At 34.3% G+C, this 18,130-nt stretch overlaps 1 protein-coding gene across 1 annotated transcript in view; it reads right to left on the reverse strand.

The window, feature by feature from the left end:
* Positions 1 to 18,130, reverse strand: part of MRPS9 (mitochondrial ribosomal protein S9) — a 93,388-nt gene that overhangs the window by 4,388 nt on the left and 70,870 nt on the right. The window contains exons 6-10 of the mRNA XM_074192202.1: positions 12,952 to 13,034; positions 12,141 to 12,216; positions 9,875 to 10,043; positions 8,979 to 9,087; positions 3,861 to 4,030 (exon numbers count right to left, since the gene is read on the reverse strand). Of these exons, the coding sequence (XP_074048303.1) occupies positions 3,861 to 4,030; positions 8,979 to 9,087; positions 9,875 to 10,043; positions 12,141 to 12,216; positions 12,952 to 13,034 (607 nt within the window). The remainder of the gene's footprint in view (positions 1 to 3,860; positions 4,031 to 8,978; positions 9,088 to 9,874; positions 10,044 to 12,140; positions 12,217 to 12,951; positions 13,035 to 18,130) is intronic.

Genomic DNA, 18,130 nt, shown 5'->3' on the forward strand with positions numbered 1-18,130 from the left:
TCCTTGGAACTGTCTTGGATCATTGTATTGCTGAGAATAGCTGCATCATTAACAGCTGATCATTATACTATATTGTTGTTTCTATGTACAATATTTTCCTGGTTCTGTTCACTTTACTTTCATGTCTTTTCAGGTTTTTACATAAATCAATCCACCATCATTTCTTATACTATGAGTGTTTTATTACAATTATATATCACAACTTGTTCAGTCATTCCCAATTGATGGGGAATTTCCAATTCTTTTATGTGCAGCAACTTTAAGGGTTAAACTGGGGAGATGCTTAGCAGGGTACCTTGATGTGTGTGTGTGTGTGTACACACACACACACACACACACACAAACACACACACACATATATTTTTAATATGTAAAAAAGGCATGAAAGGGAGTAATGTGAAAAAAGACTAGAAAAGTAGGGTAGAATGGAATGGTGATAAGTCTTCAATGCCAAACTGATATTTGCTATTTTATCCCAGACTATAGTTTTCCAAGTGGGAGAGCATCATACCCCATTCTTTAGAAAAACTATTTTGACATACATGGAGGATAAATTGGTAAGGGAAGAGACATCCAGAAAAGAGGTGATGAAAGCCCAAACTAAGGTGGTGGCCACATGAGTGAAGAGAAGTACATGCATATGAGAGATGATAGGAAGGCAGAATTGACAATGCTTGGGTAACAGATTGGATATGTGGGATGAGAATGAGTGAAGAGCCAAGGCTAATTCTGCAGTTGTGAAACTGGATGACTAGAAGCACAATGAATTCAGTTTTGGACATAAGCTTGAGATAACTATTAAGATACCCAGGTGGATACATCTAGCAAACCATTGGTGATGGTTTGACCTCCAGAAAGAAGGTTAAAAAAAAAAGGTTTGCTATCTAAGAACAATTTAAAGTAGTAAACAATATACCAAGGGGCTGTGTACACACACACACACACACACACACACACACACACACACACAAATTTTATTTACATTTGAAAAATTTCTTACAGATTATGGTAACATGTATATATTTTCCTTTGATATCAGACTTTAAAAATATTTTTGAATTCTACTTTTCAGGGATCATTTAAATTTATTAAAATGGAAAATTAATATGAAATTCTTGATTAGATTATCAGTTAGATAAATGCAGCTATACTACACACAGTCAATAGATTCTAATTTTTTAAATTGGCTAGTTTTTTTCTTTCAGAATGTGAAACTTCAAACCTTAGTACATAAATGCATGTAATAATTCAACATTCTACTTTCAAAATTGTCTTACTTTTGTTTTTTCTGAATTTCCTTCTAACCTTCCCTGTCTTACTTTCTGAACTCAGGCTTGATAACAAGGGCAGGTTGCATTTTTGATAGAAATATTGATATTTTATTCATTTGTGAATTGATGTATACTTGTGTTCATCAAGGACCTTAGGAGTAGTTCTGGCTGGTGATTTATGTAGGGGGAAATGTTATTCAGAGAACAACTCGTTGTTCTCCTGGTCTAAGCCCAAAAGGTCCCTGAGACTCAGTGATGTGGGAGAGCAATGCTGGAGAGCAATCTCTAGGTGACTCTCACAAGTCTCTAGTCTCTGAGCTGGCAAGTCTCATTGAATTAAGCTCCTGGGTCAGGCTATTCTGGCCTGATGACTTCTCTAGTGACTACAGGCTTCTGGCTACATCTTTATGTGGACCTGGGCTAGAAGAATGCATTCACTACAGTTACTTCTTGGATTTCTTGTTCATTACTCAGTCTGATGGTCTTTTTTTCTTCTTTGCTGGATTAACTGTGAGAGAGTTGGGCTGTTCTATCCCTACCACTTTGCTATCTTAAGTAGAGTCTGAATCAGAATTTTTGAAAAGAGGCAGTGAAGGCCTGGTGCAAGTCTTCGTTTCTGGCACAGTGGCTCAGGGTAAAAGTTAAGCCTACAACAATGCAATGATTGCACTGTCCACCTTCCCCTCACCCCTATTCTAGCAACATATTGTTAACCCCCATCCCAGGATGGCTCTATCCTAAGGCTAAACCCATAGTGGTAACAAGTTAACTGAATCCTTAACCTCACTCAGCCACACTCTCCCTAGCTCAGTGACTTGTTGAAACCAACTGATAGTTCAATTCCAATTTTCTGTCTCCATGGACCACTCTCTTATTCCTATTCTCCACAACTCATCCTCCTCCTTGCCTTCTGCTCTTCCCTATCACTGTCTACTTCTTCCATTGCTTTCTGGAATGCCTCCTCCATAGGTAACAAAGTTTGTTTCATCTTAAACCTACTTTTTAAAAAAAAATATTTTATTAGTTTTCTGATTATATACAATAGTAGTTTCTATCATTTTTTGTAAGGTTTTGAATTTTACAATTTTTCCCCACCCTCTTATCCCTCCCTCCATCCCCCCACAGAAGGCAGTCTGATAATCTTTACATTGTTTCTATGCTATACATTGATTGAAATTGAATGTGTTGGGAGAGAAATCATATCCTTGAGGAGAAAATAAAATATTAGAGATAGAACAAAACTTTAGAAAATAGTAATACTGAGCTTAGTAAACTACTACAAATTAATGGTACATAATCTCAATTGGCCCCTAACTGCTAGTAGAATAGCCAGAAAGGTGGCCAGGTCATCCTTTTATCCTTCCCTAATTGATTCATTATATCATTCACTTTACAGGATTGTCTAAATATTTTCATCACTCCTCAAATCTCTCAAGGCCCCTTTTACCCTCCTGGCTGAGAACTTTGCCTCATATTTCACTGAAAAAAACTGAGGTCATTCACCAAGAGCTCCTTCTTATCTCCTCTGTCTGATTTCATTTCCAATACCGTCTCTGAAGAGGTAGCACTTGTCCTTGAAAAGGCTTCCACAAGTTTCATCTCCTCTTTCTACTAGATAGTCCTCTCCATCATCTCCACTCTCTCATTAATGACTTACTTTCTCTGTGTTTCAGGCAACTCTAAAACAATGTCAAGCTGATCTATACTAACAAAGGGAATTTCCTCATAGTGAGTTCCCAAATGAAATTACAGATCTGATAAAAAAAAAAATAAGAATATTTGATAAGGGGAAAGGAATAAGAATCTACATAGTGCCTACTATGTTCAACTCTTGTGATTAAGTACTTATCTGATAAGAAACAAAGTCAATTGATGAACAAAAAAATGTCCAAGAACTTATATTCTGTTGTTTTAATGAATGCATATAGTTAATACATTGATTTGTATAACAAATGGAGATTCTAAAATACTTATAAAAAATTAAATAGGTTAACATAATCATTTGTTTGATAAATCATTTTCAAAGATATGTGTACCATAAACCTGAAAGATCTCAATAAATGAGGTTGTCCAATATTGTGTATTTTTCACAATGTACAAGAATTCCTAGATTTATAATAACCCTGGTAATCAAATTTCAAGCAATATACAGAAGACGGGGAAGAAATTAAATTCCAGCTGTCATGTAATAGTAAAATGAAAATGATTGCTAATTTTTAAAAGAAAAATGAAAATAATATAATTAATCAACAGAAACTTTTACAATAATAATATGGAAAACAGGTAATTGTCTCACAAATAGCTGAGATACTTGCTTGACACACAGGGTAAATGAGCATTTCTCAAGGTCAAAATATATTTCCAAAACCTTTGGGCAAAGGAACATTTTTAAAATGCCAAAGTGAATTTCCTACCAATTGAAATTTACTATGGCAGAATTCAAGACCAAAAATTATGTAACTTTGAAGTATGAAAGTTGCTGTCAGTAAAGTCAAATATTTAAATATAATATTTTTTTATTAATCACAATTATTAGAATAATCAGGCAAACTAATATTACTGTGAAAATATGCCTTCTTAAATTCATACCTTGTCTCATCCATTCTACTTCATTTTCAGTGACAAAACTACATAATGCATTTGCAGTAGCTAAACGAATTGCTCCAGCTTGTGCAGATCTCCCTCCACCTGAGACTGTGCAGTCCATGTCATGCTTTCCAAGTCGGTCAAGGAAATGGAATGGGAACATCAGTTGTTCTCTGTCAATACATACATACATACATACACACATATATACACATATATGTATACACACACATATAAAAATAAGAAAATATGTACAGGTTAGTATAGGCACAAAATAAATGCACGTCAATACTGTATCTTCTTCTAATGTCCATTCTTTAACTCATAAAAGAGGGATATAAAATTGCTAACATGACAGGAAGAAATGTGGTATGATATACAGAATAACAGCATGCAACTAAAGCTCTATTCTTGAGCTTTCTAAGTACTGGCATATCACCTGACTTTTCTGTGCTTATTAATATAAACTAAAACTTGCTTCTTTATTATCCCACAAGAATTTTGTAGAATTAAAGAGAATCTATAAAGCCTTATTTTTTAAATGATTAATAAATTTACTATAGTTACTTTAAATTATATGATCATATTTACGCTCTGACTATATAATATTTTGGGCTGTGAAACCATCATCTTGTTTCTATAATGAGATGGGTACTATAAGTATTAATATTCCCATTTTATAGATAAACAAGGTTCAAAGAGGCAATAAATGAACCTAGTTCTTGACTGAATGCAAGTCTAATGAGATTTCCAGAACAATTTTAAATGCTGGTTTTAGAATGGAGGCCTTAGGACAGGGTGACTTTGGGATCTCTCAGCCATTATTTGCACAATTACTATGACACTCAACTTTCTTATATATTAGATCTCATTTTATCTTTAGTCTAGGAAGAATCTTTTTTTTTTTTGGCAAGGCAATGGGGTTAAGTGACTTGCTCAAGGTCACACAGCTAGGTAATTATTAAGTGTCTGAGGTCCATTTCAGGTCCTCCTGACTCTAGGGCCAGTGCTCTATCCACTTCGCCACCTAGTTGCCCCTTTATCTGTAGTCTAAACAATTAATAAATTTTGTAAAATGAAGCACCTATAGCCATTTTGGTAGCATTATCTTTTGTTCTGAGTTATTCCATGCCATTCCAAATAATATTTGTCTAAATCAGACAAAAAAAATAAAAGAATATACATTCATTAAACACTTATGTAAAAAGCATTGTGGCATGGGTCAAGAAGAGGTAATAACTTCGACAAGACATGCCCCCTGCATTCATAAAACTTATTATCATCATCCCACAACAAACATGATACTTTTGACTTTTTTTTCTGTTTCGAAATCCACTTAACATTTTTATTTGCAAGGAATAATTATCACACCTAATTGCTACAGGTTAGCTATGATCCTCCCTCTATTAGTCTAACTTTCCAGAACTGAAGTAATGTTTATTATTAAACAACCATGGTTACTAGTTACTAGATAGATGACAGAAGGACACCTAAGCGGGGGTCATATGCAGAATACTGGTAGAATAACACAAAGGACATACAAGAACAAATTCTAGAAATGTTGGGCCCTGGGCCATTATGGCAGAATTCTGGGAGGCAACCATGGCAAAAAAGGTTGCTCTTTTCCTCTCCAACAAAAATTTTAGGATGAATTTTTAGGTAAAATGGAAGAGCTAAACATTGTGACAGGTTATAAAAACAGTCAGAAAGTGAATGTCACATAATGACTTACTATAAACCTGCAAGAACATGTAAACAGGCATAAAAATTTCTTATAAAAATATTAGAACACTGAAATAGAATTGTGGAATTTCTGTTCTTGGGTTCTTCAGGAACTATTTGTTCTGGATGGCTTAGATTAGCAGTTCTCATACTTTTGGCCACAGGATCTCTTTACTGTCTTAAAAATTGGGGATTCCCCCCAATAGCTTTTGTTTATGTAAGTTATATTTATTTATATTTACCATATTAGAAATTAAAATATCTTATTATTGTTAAAATTTTCATTGCATAGACTCCCTGAAAAGATTTAGGGAATTCCCTAGTTGGTCTCCAGATCACACTGCTGATTTAGACATTCACTAGCCTTTTCTATATTACTTTGATTTTGCCTTTTCCTAGCTAAAAAAAATTCAAGTTAATGAGCTTGAACACAAATGAATTATTATTATGATTATCGATATTAATAGCTCACATTTATATAGCACTGTACATTGGGACAGGAAATTCCCAGGTAAGGAAGGTCCATTTTATAGCATTGTCTAGCACTCTGAAGGGTTAAATAACTTATCCAAGGTCACATAGTCAAGACATATCAGAGATAAGACTTGAACCCAAGTCCTCCTGATTTTGTGGCTGGCTCACTATCCACAAACCCACATTGGCTCTATCAACAGTACCTCATGGATCTTACCACAACTTAATGAGATAGGTACTACAAGTATTATTCCCATTTTATAGATAAATAAGGTTCAAAGAGGCATTATATGAACCTAGTTCTTGACTGAATCCAAGTCTAATGAGATTTCCAGAACAATTTTAAACACTGGTTTTAGAATGGAGGCCTAGGACTGGGTGACTTTGAGATCTCTCAGGTCCTTAGTTTCCAAATCTGTAAAATGAGGGGATTGGACAATAGGCCTTTAAGATCTCTTTAAACTCTACAACTGTGGTTCTCTGCTGCCTCTTATTCTTATTTATAATTTTATTTCAAAAGATATACTAACCTAAGTAATAGTTTCTGCTCATTCTTAACTGTCTAGGAGTGAAAAAAAATTATTTGAAAGAAGACTAAATTTTAGGAATTAAATATCTATGTAATTTATACATACTTGTGAAATACAAAATGACTACAATAAAATTAGGAATACCTCACTTCAATTATAATCGATAACAATGGAAGCACAGTTATAAGCAATGAGTTACTAAGAATTATTTCTTGTTTATTGGCAAAGAGGGTCAATTCTCATTACTCTAGTGAGAGAATGAGATGGAGAGGAAAAGGATACTGCCTTCCGAACTGACAAAAAGCAAGTCAATGGAATATTTTTTAAATGAACAGAAGAGAAAGGTAAATTCAAGAGAGAAGGATAGCTTTTTAAGTAATTTGTTCAATTTATTACTTTTTTGAAAAGCATCAATAAAGGAAGATTTATGATTTCATTTGCAATCTCTTTTGTATTCAGTTATGTAAATGAAAATGTGTGCATTTAATTTAAAGTCAGCTGCATCTAAGTTCAGAATTTTTAAAAAATTAATTTTTTAAAAAACACCCCACTGAAAACATAATTCAGGGGGTGCTGTACTAAGTTGCCAGCTTTACTTTTTTTTTTTTAAAGGTTTTTGCAAGGCAGTGGGATTAACTGATTTGCCCAAGGTCATACAGCTGGGTAATTATTATGTGTCTGAGGTCATATTTGAACTCAGGTCCTCCTGACCCTAGGGCCAGTGCTCTATTCACTGTGCCACCTAGCTGCCTTATTTTCTCCTCCAGTCATGTGGGTTAGATTTGAATCAGGACAACTGAGATGGATGCGAGGCAATCAGAGTTAAGTGACTTGCCCAAGGTCACACAAGCCAGTAAGTGGTTTAAGTGTCTGAGCTGGATATGAACTCCTGTCTTCCTGACTCCAAGGCCAGTGATCTATCCACTGTGCCACCCAGCTACCTTGCATAATCTAGTCAGTTGCTAAATGGTAGTCAAGAGACAAATCATACTGTATGATGCTTAGACATTCTATGAAAATTTGGCTCTCACCTCTGAACACATTAAAAAAATAGCCTTGAATGGCCTTTGGCAACAATCTATAAAAGCTCTGCAATGGCTGATAAAAAAGCAACTTATTTCACAAAATATAAAATCTGATGCTTGACATTTAACCTGTAAAGAAGCAACCTAAGAAAAGAATTGCTGAAAAACATATTTCCAATCAAACATTTATTTTCAATGGAATTTAGGGTAGGTCATGGTTTTTCACATGGAAAAAAAATAATGAAATCTTTATTGAACTTAAGTCCTGCTGAGAAATTTATAGAGGATTAAAAGCATTGGGAACAGATGCTTGGCATTCTCATTTGACTGTACAGACCAAGATGCTTTAAAAAACAGATGAGACAAAGGGTTAGGACATATGGGATCAATCCATAAGAACTTCTATTCTAGTGAATAACCTCACTTTCCCTTGAATGTCTTATGAAAGCAGAAGTTTAGAAAGGCAGCTAATGAAAAAATATTAAGTAGTTGAAGAAAAGGTCCGTAATCTATAGTGATTTGCTCAAAAAGAATTTGTCCAAGATTAGTAATGATGACATCAATAAAATACTTCTTGAATTTATATAGTGCTCTAGTGTTTGCATTATGAGCATTTAATCTTTACACATCAACCTTGTGAGGCAGGGACCATGGGTATTAATTATTCCTCCATTTTACTGATGAGAAAACAGGTTCAAGGGGTTTAGTATCATGTCAATATCCATCATAAAACTAGTAGGAATCAGAATGAGGAAATCAAACTCAGGTTTTCCTAACTCTAAATCTAAAAGAACTGTAATGTGTCTCAAGCAAAGAAATATCCTTTTATCTTTCCTATATATAATGGCCACAGAAAAATGATATTAATTATTGCATAAGATTTTGCTAACATCCCAGGCCACTACAAGGCAATGTTTTTACTAGCTCAACAAATAATTAATTTTCCACAATGAATAAGAAAAGCCTTCTATATTTTCTAACATTTGAGGGAATCAAAAAAAAATTTCCAATGAAATAAGTGGTAAGAAATTCACTGCTGCCAAGTTAAAATAGTCAAAGTTTCTCTGGAACTAAGGAGGTAGGAATACATTTTTTGTGGATATTGGGTTCAGTGTAAGAAAATGAAATTTATAGCTTCTAGGAATACTTACATTTTAATAATACTTTATGAATAATTTTAGATAGCTAAATATATAAAAATGTTAACGACACCTGGGAAAATCTCCCTCAATGAACTCATCTTTCTTAACACAAAAAACAAAAAAAAAAAACCCCAAAATCCCAACAACTCAGAAGCACAAGATGAAAACTTATTCTGAAAGTGATGAAAGGAGCTTCAAATTAAAAAGCAAGCCAAAATTAGAACCTACCTGTCCTGTATTACTGGAAAGTAAAGCAAATAATCTATTCCATTCACTTTTATCCTTCCACTTCCATGTTCATAAACTACTACTTTTGCTTTTGCAGTTTTTCTTTTGCCTTAAAGATAGAAAGTTCATTTTAGTGGAGTCTTAAATTTACTTTGGACTATTTAAAAAGTACAAGGACCTATTTTTCTAAAAGTAATACACACTGCTGAATCCTCTCATTAAAATTCAACCAGAAGAAGACATATTAAACTAAAAGTTTTCTAAATTATCTAGGGAGTTATAGTTTTCATCATGTTTTCTGAACACTTTTTTTAGATGTATTTCACAGTTCACAAAAAATTAAGAGATTTTTCTTTATAATATTAAAATTATATTAAAGTAAAATTGTGTTTAGTTAGTTCTCTTTCAGAGAACCATCATGAAAATGGAAAACTTTATTAGAATAAAGTTGAAAACATGACGTTTAAAAGAAGACTCAAAAGAAGTACTGTAGTTTTCATTATCTAGTGTTTAATGAACTGTAGTAGGTTACTTTGTATCAAATGTCTGCATACATAAAGAAGAAAAAACATCTAGTTAATAAGTTTACTATAAATGCATAGTAAGTAAGTTTCAATACAGTGGGCATGTGCATTCACTATGCATAATCATTGTACAGAAAATAAGATTTATTTTACAGTATAAGATTTATTTTAAATATTTTATTTGCTCTTTCTCCTGAAAAATAGGTGTTTATAACATTAACAGATTCATATAATATTATAGGTACGTGTCCTTATTTTCCAGCACAATCTTAGGCACTGGGGAAATGTTAAATGAACATCAGAGATGAATGACAAATGAAAGTTATTTTTCTAATAGAAGTTATCTTCTTGAAACTGAAAGATAGTCACTACCTTCCCCGTTGCTATAGGCCATTCCTTGATCATCATACTGCAGAGGCTCAATCAGCTTTTTTTTAGACTGAACAGGTATATTCCTGCGAAACTTATGTATGTATTCTTCTTCAGTGCTACCACATGGCAATGTCAATAACCTTTCGAGCAGTTGAATGAACCGCATATGCTGTAGACAATAAAAATTCATTAGAAGATGCAAGTGTAATTGCATTTGCTAAAATTTTCTATTTTTATATCCTTGATCTTTCCTATGTTGCTTTTCTTGATGAATTGTGACAAGATGACACTTTTGCATCCACATGCTGCTTTTAAAACTGCACACAGATGCATCTTATTCTAGGGGCCTGAAAATACTGAACTCTTTCCTTAACAAACAATGAAGTCTTCCATTCAAAGGGGGAAAAAAATGTCTTTATAATACTACTTTGTAATGTTAGAATGTTGTTTCTATTAATTTTCAAAGAAAACATATAAGTGATCTTAAATGAAATTTTTTATTGGAATTGCATCAAGAAAAGCTTTGCTAGTCTTTTCCAATAAGTTATGTACATTGAAATGGAAATAGTTTGATTTCATGAAAATGAACCTCTTAAATTATATTTTATAATACATTTGGCAAATATATCTTTGCCTGTTCAAGCTGTGTTCCTTTAATGTTTATGATTTCCTTTAAAACTGAACAATCAAACTATTTAAAAATTCAAGAGATACTTGACTTAAAGGGCAACCTCTTGAAATAAATTATCCCTGCTACTCTGTGAGTTTTTTTAATAGTTCTCGAACATGTGATTAGAAAGTAAACAACTTGATATTAACCCTTTAAAATGGAAATCAAAATATCTTACATCTAAAGTGTTAATGCAAAATCAAATGAATATTATTTGAACTCCGTAAAATATTGGTAACTCTGCCCTATGTGTTGTTCAAAGAATTCTCACAAAAAATTTTCAAACTTAAAAAAAAATTTCACTAATTTATACTGGAAAAAATATTACCAAAAATATTTTCACAAGAGTCAATGTTCTGTAGTGTCACAACTCTGAATGATTTCTAGTGATATATATGAAATAATGCTGATAATGTCAAAGGTAGACAACCAAGAGTGTTACAATAACCAACATCTCATTCCTTTTCTGGTTGGATTTATCTCTATTTCTTCTTCTATGATTCTAATTCTTAGTATTTGTTTCCTTATCCTTTCCTTCTTTTCTGTCTATGCTGGACATCTGCAGAGATTATTCAGTTCTGCTAATGAGATCAAGGGATGAAATAGTTGCTGGACCATCCCACATTTTAATTTCTCTCTCTCTCTCTCTCTCTCTCTCTCTCTCTCTCTCTCTCACACACACTCTCTCACACACACACACACACACACACACACACACACACCCACCCACCCAAGGTACAGAAGTCCCACTGGTGTATCTTAGGATGCTTAAAAATTGAAATTAATATTAATAAATTGTGAGGTAGCACAAAAATGCAACTAACAATGAAATGATCCTTTTTTAAAAAGCAAGCTCCAAGAGTTCTAGAACAGAACTGGTTAAGGAACACTGGGTTTAGCTTAACCTCTCTATTCAATTTATCAAATAAGGATATCAAATTCAATCTAAAATGAAAATATAATAACACATATTGTGTGTGTTGTAAAGGCTAAGTGTTAATACTACTTTTTCATAATGTCATTTCTTTATCTGTAGCCACAGAACTTGATGTCCAGCCCTCTCTTGGTTTATGAATTGTAGAATTCTTTCTGATAGATATGAATATGGAAACAACACGAACTATTAACTATTGGATATAAGTTTTCCTATAGCTATATAAAATCATGGAAAGATTTAACAGTGTAATAAATATTGAAATAATAAAAAATATAGTAGTAGAGAACACAGACAGCACAAAGTTTTTTCCACCATATCCATTTAACCTATCTACTATATACAATAATACCTTATTACTTACTGTTAGCCAGCACAAACTAGTTAATGTAACAGGCTTAAATGTGAATAACTCTACCTGCTGCACTGACAAAAGTATTAGATGATGTTAAGGGTACTAAAGAAGGGAGTATCTGGAGAAAACCCACACCAATTTCCTAACCACAAGGTATCCCAAGGCAGAAACTAAATATTTTAAAAAGATGAACATTTTCTTAAGAGCACCTGCCTCTGAGGAATATTTCTATTGGGTTCCTAAATACCGTGTGTGTCTGCTTTCTTATGACACAGGTCCCCTTAAATTAAAAAGATTAATTACTCACATCTTGATCTGACAGTTTTTCCACTAACATTTCTTCTAGTTCCTCCTTAATCAGCCATCTGCTGCCAATCAGGTCTCTGTTAAAATATCACATATATTCTCATTTTAATCAACCATGCAATTAGAGTTATATCACAAAGGACCACACATACAGGCATGCATGATTCAGAACAAACATCTTTATACCATAAAGGAGTTTGACTTCATTTAACTATCAGGCAACTTACATTTATTTAAGGTGCATTTTAGTATTTTTGTCAATGTATGTTAAGAAAGATATTTATACTTTTAATGATCTTACTGTATAAGAATCAAATAAGGAACTAAGTAATGTAATTGCAATTAAAGACTATCCTAAATTCTTACAAAATTCATTTTTGTTTGACTTATAATTTAAAAATGTGTTTTAGGATCAAAATAAATAAAAAAATAAGATTTTTAAAGAGGATGCTAAAAAAATCAATAAAAAGGGGGCAGATTTAAAACTATTAAAGCTTAGAAAGCTGGTCAATCATGCCTTATCAATCTCTACATCACACATGACTTTTAAAAATGTATATTATGGTCACAGAAAAAAGGACATATTAAAATAAAGTATTATGAAGCCCCAGCCTTAACTATAAAATACAAATATATCGAGGATTCAAGTACTAAAAAGTCAGAATCAAATTATAATTGCAATTTTCCTACATAAAAATCACCAAACATTTTGGACTCAAATGATTATAAATCTTTAATGTATAATTTTCAAATTTTGGAAAAACCACAAGTTTAATACAAAGTATACATTTTACCTCAAGAAGGAAACTTACTGTTTATTTTTTTGAGGTAATAGATCTTTGGCTCTCAAGTGATCTGAATGTTTTTCCAGGTCTAAAATCATTCCATATACTTCCTAGAAAATGAGAAAGGATCAGGTTAAAATGTGTACTATTTTAATTATTATCATACATTATATTTCGTATTTCCCAGGATATGTCACATTTAAACTTTTTAAAGTGGGCACCCATCAGCCAATATCTACTACAGAAAGGTAAAACTAAGGATTCTTTAAAAGTATCAACACATTATTCTTGGCTTAAATGAGAAGAAGGCTAGCACCTTTGTATAGAACAAATCTACTTGTTTCCCACTGATCCGTGTTGCACAAGTACACCCTAAATTATTATAACTGCAACAACCTATATAAGAATGCATATTCTTTGGAAGAAAGATGGCTATGAGTCTTAGATAAGAAATATAAAACTAAATTAATTTTAAATGGAGATTTAGCAAAATAAAGTTCTAGAGAATTATGAGTGCATTTTTGGACTTGCACAATTCATACCTAAAAACGTCATATTCTGCTATTTGTTTACCATTTTGCTCTGTATTTTACTGCTACATTTTGGAACCAATACTTTGTATGCAAGATACCTAAAGCAACATATGTAGGTTGTCCAAAAAGTCTTTGTGCAATTTTAGGCCTCAATAGTAAAATGCACCTTAAAATTGCACTAAGATTTTTTTGGCAGTTTTTAATTGCATTTCATCTATGCAAGTAGGGTAATGTTTGTCAACATGAAGGCAATATGATGATAAGCCTTTCTTGGATTATCTCCTAGGGTTACTTGGGGCAGTCAAGTGCAGAAAAACTAAACAAAAATCTTGGTAAAATTTAAGAGTTACATAAGTTCTTAATTCCTTGAAGTCAATTTTCTGTAAAGAATTTTGAAATTTAACCTTCCAATATTCAACCTGAAAATTTGTCCTTGCCTTGAAAAACATATCAAGACATAAATGTTTATTTATTAAATCCCAATTAGTACCATATCCAGTTTTATGATAAAATATTCAGTGTTTTAGAGCAACTCTGAACTCTATAAAAGGTCACACTTCTCATCTCTAATCTTTTTGTTTTTAAAGGCAATAGTCTTTGGTCTCTGTTCAAACTCCACATTTCTTTATACATTGCTAAAATATTCTTGTTTGAGAGCAAACATAATACCCCTCCCCCCACAAAAATATAGAACCTCATGAGAAATAAAGTAAAAGAAAGAGAAAAAAAATGTGTTTCAGTCTGTGTTCTGATAGCATCAGCTCTGTCTCGGGTGGATTGCATTCTTCACCATAAGTCCATCACAGAAGCCCCTTCCATACTTTTCCACAGTTGCTGCCGTTGACTTTAACTCCCTCCATCCATTCCTCCCTATTATCATATACTATATTCTCTCTCTCCCTTCACCCTGTCCCCCTTCCAAAATGTGCTATGGGGCAGCTGAATGGTGCAGTGGAAAAAGTACTGGCCCTGTGACCAACAGCCCCCAAGCCGACATACCACCCCAGAAAACCAGCAAGCACCCAGCCCCGTGGTCCTGGACAAAGTAAAAAAAGATAATGCATTATATCTGACTATTTTCTCCCATGATCTACCCTCCTCCATCACCCACATCCCCCCCCTTCCCACTGTCCCCCTTCTCTCCTTACTCTAGATGTCTATACCCTATTGAGTGTGTATGCTGTTTCCTCTCTGAGTCATTTCTGATGAGTGAAGCTTCCCTTATTCCCCCTCACCTTCCCCCTTTCCATATCATTGCAAAAAAAAATGTCTTTTACCCTATTCCACCTCTCCTTTCTCTTACTCCCAGTACATTTCCCTTTTGGCCATTGACTCTATTTTTACAATACCTTATATCTTCAAATTCAGCTCTCTCCTGTGCTTTATCTATAAAAGGTCCTACCTGTTCTACCAAATGAGGAGGCTCACATGAGCATTATCAGTATCATTTCTCTATGCAGGAATACATAAAGTTCATCATCATTAAGTCCCTCATAATTTACCCTTCTCCTCCACTCTCTATGCTCCACTTGAGTCCTATATTTGAAGGTAAAACTTTCTGTTCAGCTCTGGTCATTTCAACAAGAACATTTGAAATTCCCTTGTTTCACTGAAAGGCCATCTTTTCCCCTGGAAGATGTTCAGTTTTGCTAGGTATTTGATTCTTGGTTCTTGATTTTTGATTCCAAACTCTTTTGCCTTCCAGAACATTATATTCCAAGCCCTACGAGCCCTTAACATAATGGCTCCTAAGTCCTGTGTGATCCTGACTGCAGCTCTATGATATTTGAATTGTGTCCTTCTGGCTGCTTGACTTGGGAGTTCTGGAACTTGGCTATATTATTCCTGGGGGTTGTTTTTTTTTTTTAATCTCTTTCCAGGGGAGATGGGTGAATTCTCTCAATTTCTATTTTGCCCTCTGCTTCTAGGATATCAGGGCAATTTTCCTGTAAGAATTCTTTAAAAATGATGTCAAGGCTCTTTTCCTGATCATGACTTTCAGGTATCCCAATAATTTTTAAATTATCTTTCCTGAATCTGTTTTCCAGATCAGTTGTATTTTTCAATGAGATGCTTTACATTTTCTTCTAATTCTTCATTCTTTTGGTGTTGAAGTATTGTGTCTTGATTTCTCATAAAGTCATCAGCTTCCTTTAGCTCCTTTATACATCTGAAGGATTTGTTTTCCTCAGAGAGCTTTCTTATATCCTTTTCCATCTGGCCAATTCTGCTTTTTAAAGCATTCTTTCTCCTCAATAACTTTTTGAACTGTTTTATCCATTTGACCTAAGCTGGTTTTTAACATGTTATTTTCTTTAGCCTATTTTTGGATCTCTGACTAAGCTGCTGACTCCATTTTCATGTTTTTTCCTGCATCTCTTTCATTTCTTTTCCCAATTTTTCTTCTATCTCCCTTACTTGACTTTCAAAATCTTTTCTGAGCTCTGTCATAGTTGGAGCCCAACTTCCATTTTTCTTGGAGTCTATAAATGCAGAAGCTTGTACTTCATCATATTCAGATTGAGTATTTTGATTCTTCTTAGGATCATACACAAAGTATTTGTCAATGGTCCAGTTCCTCTTTTTTCTCTGTTTACTCATTTCCCTAGCCTGTGTCTGGTTTTGGGGTGCTTCCTGAGCTTTTGAGTATTATTGGGACACCCCCCCCATAAGGACCTCAGTGTGTAAGGCTCTGATTGCTCTCGTGGTCTATGAATAACCACAGGTGCACCCCTCTACTATGGGGCTGGGGAGGATAGACTGTGACCAGGATCTGGATGTGGTCAGGGCCCCAGAGTCCTGTTCCAGGGACACAGCATAAATCTTGGAAGTCTCTCTCTACTCCCCTACCTTCAGTGGGTTGAGCACTCAGGGTGTAGTTGCCTGGAGGCTCCTAACTGCTGACTCCTGCTTCCCTTTCCTGGATCTGGGCACACTGATTGTCGCAACTGCCCTGAGGGCCTGGGCTTCAGAGGTCTCCCCGCTGATCCCCCCAAGTTGTGCCTGGTACTCCCCAGGGTGCAGGTCAGGAAACTACTTCTGCTGCTGAGAGCCATGCCTCCCAGGAGCTCTGGGGCTTTTCCCAAGACGCTAAAGTTTCCTCACTCTGGAGGGCCACCCCTCTAACAGAGTTTTTCCACTATTTTTCAGGTTACCTTGGGCTGGAGAATTACCTCCCTGGATTTTTCAGTGGGTTCTGCCTCTAGTCCTAGTTAGAGTCAGAATTTTAAGGTTTTTGAAATACTTTGAAGAGAGAACCTAGTCTCCTGCTGCCATCTTGGCTCCGCCACCCCCGCCCCCAATATCTCTAATCTTTAAACAACCATCAACAACAATTATGTATAACCATTTAAACAATTTTCACAATTGGGACTTGAACCCAGGTCTCCTGATTGAATACAGGGCTCTTTCAAATATTCTACATTTCAATGGTGGAATTCAAATAAATTAACATCTGGTTCTCTGCCCTAAGGATAGTTTTAAGTAGTTTAATATTTGATGCATTTAATATTCAAATAAAAACAACTATACAAAATTAGATTATTCCCATTTCTCACAGTAAGCAAATGTATCCTTATAGTACAAAAGCAGTTATATGATCATAGTAGTCAATGTAGGAATATATGAAGAACCAAAACTCATTCTACCTATTCTAACTCTTTTTACCCCCTTCTACTTCCAAGGCTTCCAAAATGGGTGATAAGATAACCCTTGAAATCTATATTTCTATTGGTTCATTGTGTTCCAGCTTCCTATTGGTGTGCCATTCAAGGAACACTTGCACACTCATAATATCTTGGAAGAATTTTGGGTGTAACACAAAGAGGAAACAAATGACAGCTTTGTTACTCCCTGATCATTTGGTACTTTTTCTCTTTATGTTATATGTTTGTTTACTGAAGTAAAAAAAACAAGGGAATTTCATCAAAGGTATAATGAGTTTTTAAAAAGGAATAAATAAATATTACAAGCATAGTACCATTGACTTTTTTCATCTATGGATGGAATGATCATTACTACATGCACTTAGAAAAAAATGCTGTTGCACAGATGAACATTAAAAGAGAGGCAGGAATTTCCAAATTGGGCCACTGTCCAGGCACTTACCTTAGAGAGAACCTTGATTACAGGTGCCATTTTATTTTATTTTTATTTGTTCATTTATTTTTTAGGTTTTTGTAAGGCAATGGGGTTAAGTGGCTTGCCCAAGGCCACACAGCTAGGTAATTATTAAGTGTCTGAGGCCGGATTTGAACTCAGGTACTCCTGACTCCAGGGCCTGTGCTCTATCCATTGTACCACCTGGCCACCCCTACAGGTGCCATTTTAACAACTGGTTTGCCAAACTCAACATAAAATTAAGTATCAACTCAGCTAAATCAGTGCAAACCAGCTGAATCCCATCACTGACTATACTGCATCACCAAATAACATGACCAGAATATTATACTCTATAAATTCTGATGTATTTATTTCTAATAAGGAAAGAAAAGAGCATTCTAACTATTTGGTGATCATTCATAAAAGGTCTACCAATAAATAAGTGCAAGAAGTCCAAGGAAACAGAAAAAAGAGGAAAACAAAAGAGCAAAAAAGGAAGAAAGAGATAAATACTGGAGGTGATGGCAAAAATGATAGCAGTGATAAGATATAGACAATGACAGGAAGAGAAA

Source organism: Macrotis lagotis, chromosome 6 (assembly GCF_037893015.1).
Source record: "Macrotis lagotis isolate mMagLag1 chromosome 6, bilby.v1.9.chrom.fasta, whole genome shotgun sequence".
Taxonomy (NCBI): Eukaryota; Metazoa; Chordata; class Mammalia; order Peramelemorphia; family Peramelidae; genus Macrotis; species Macrotis lagotis.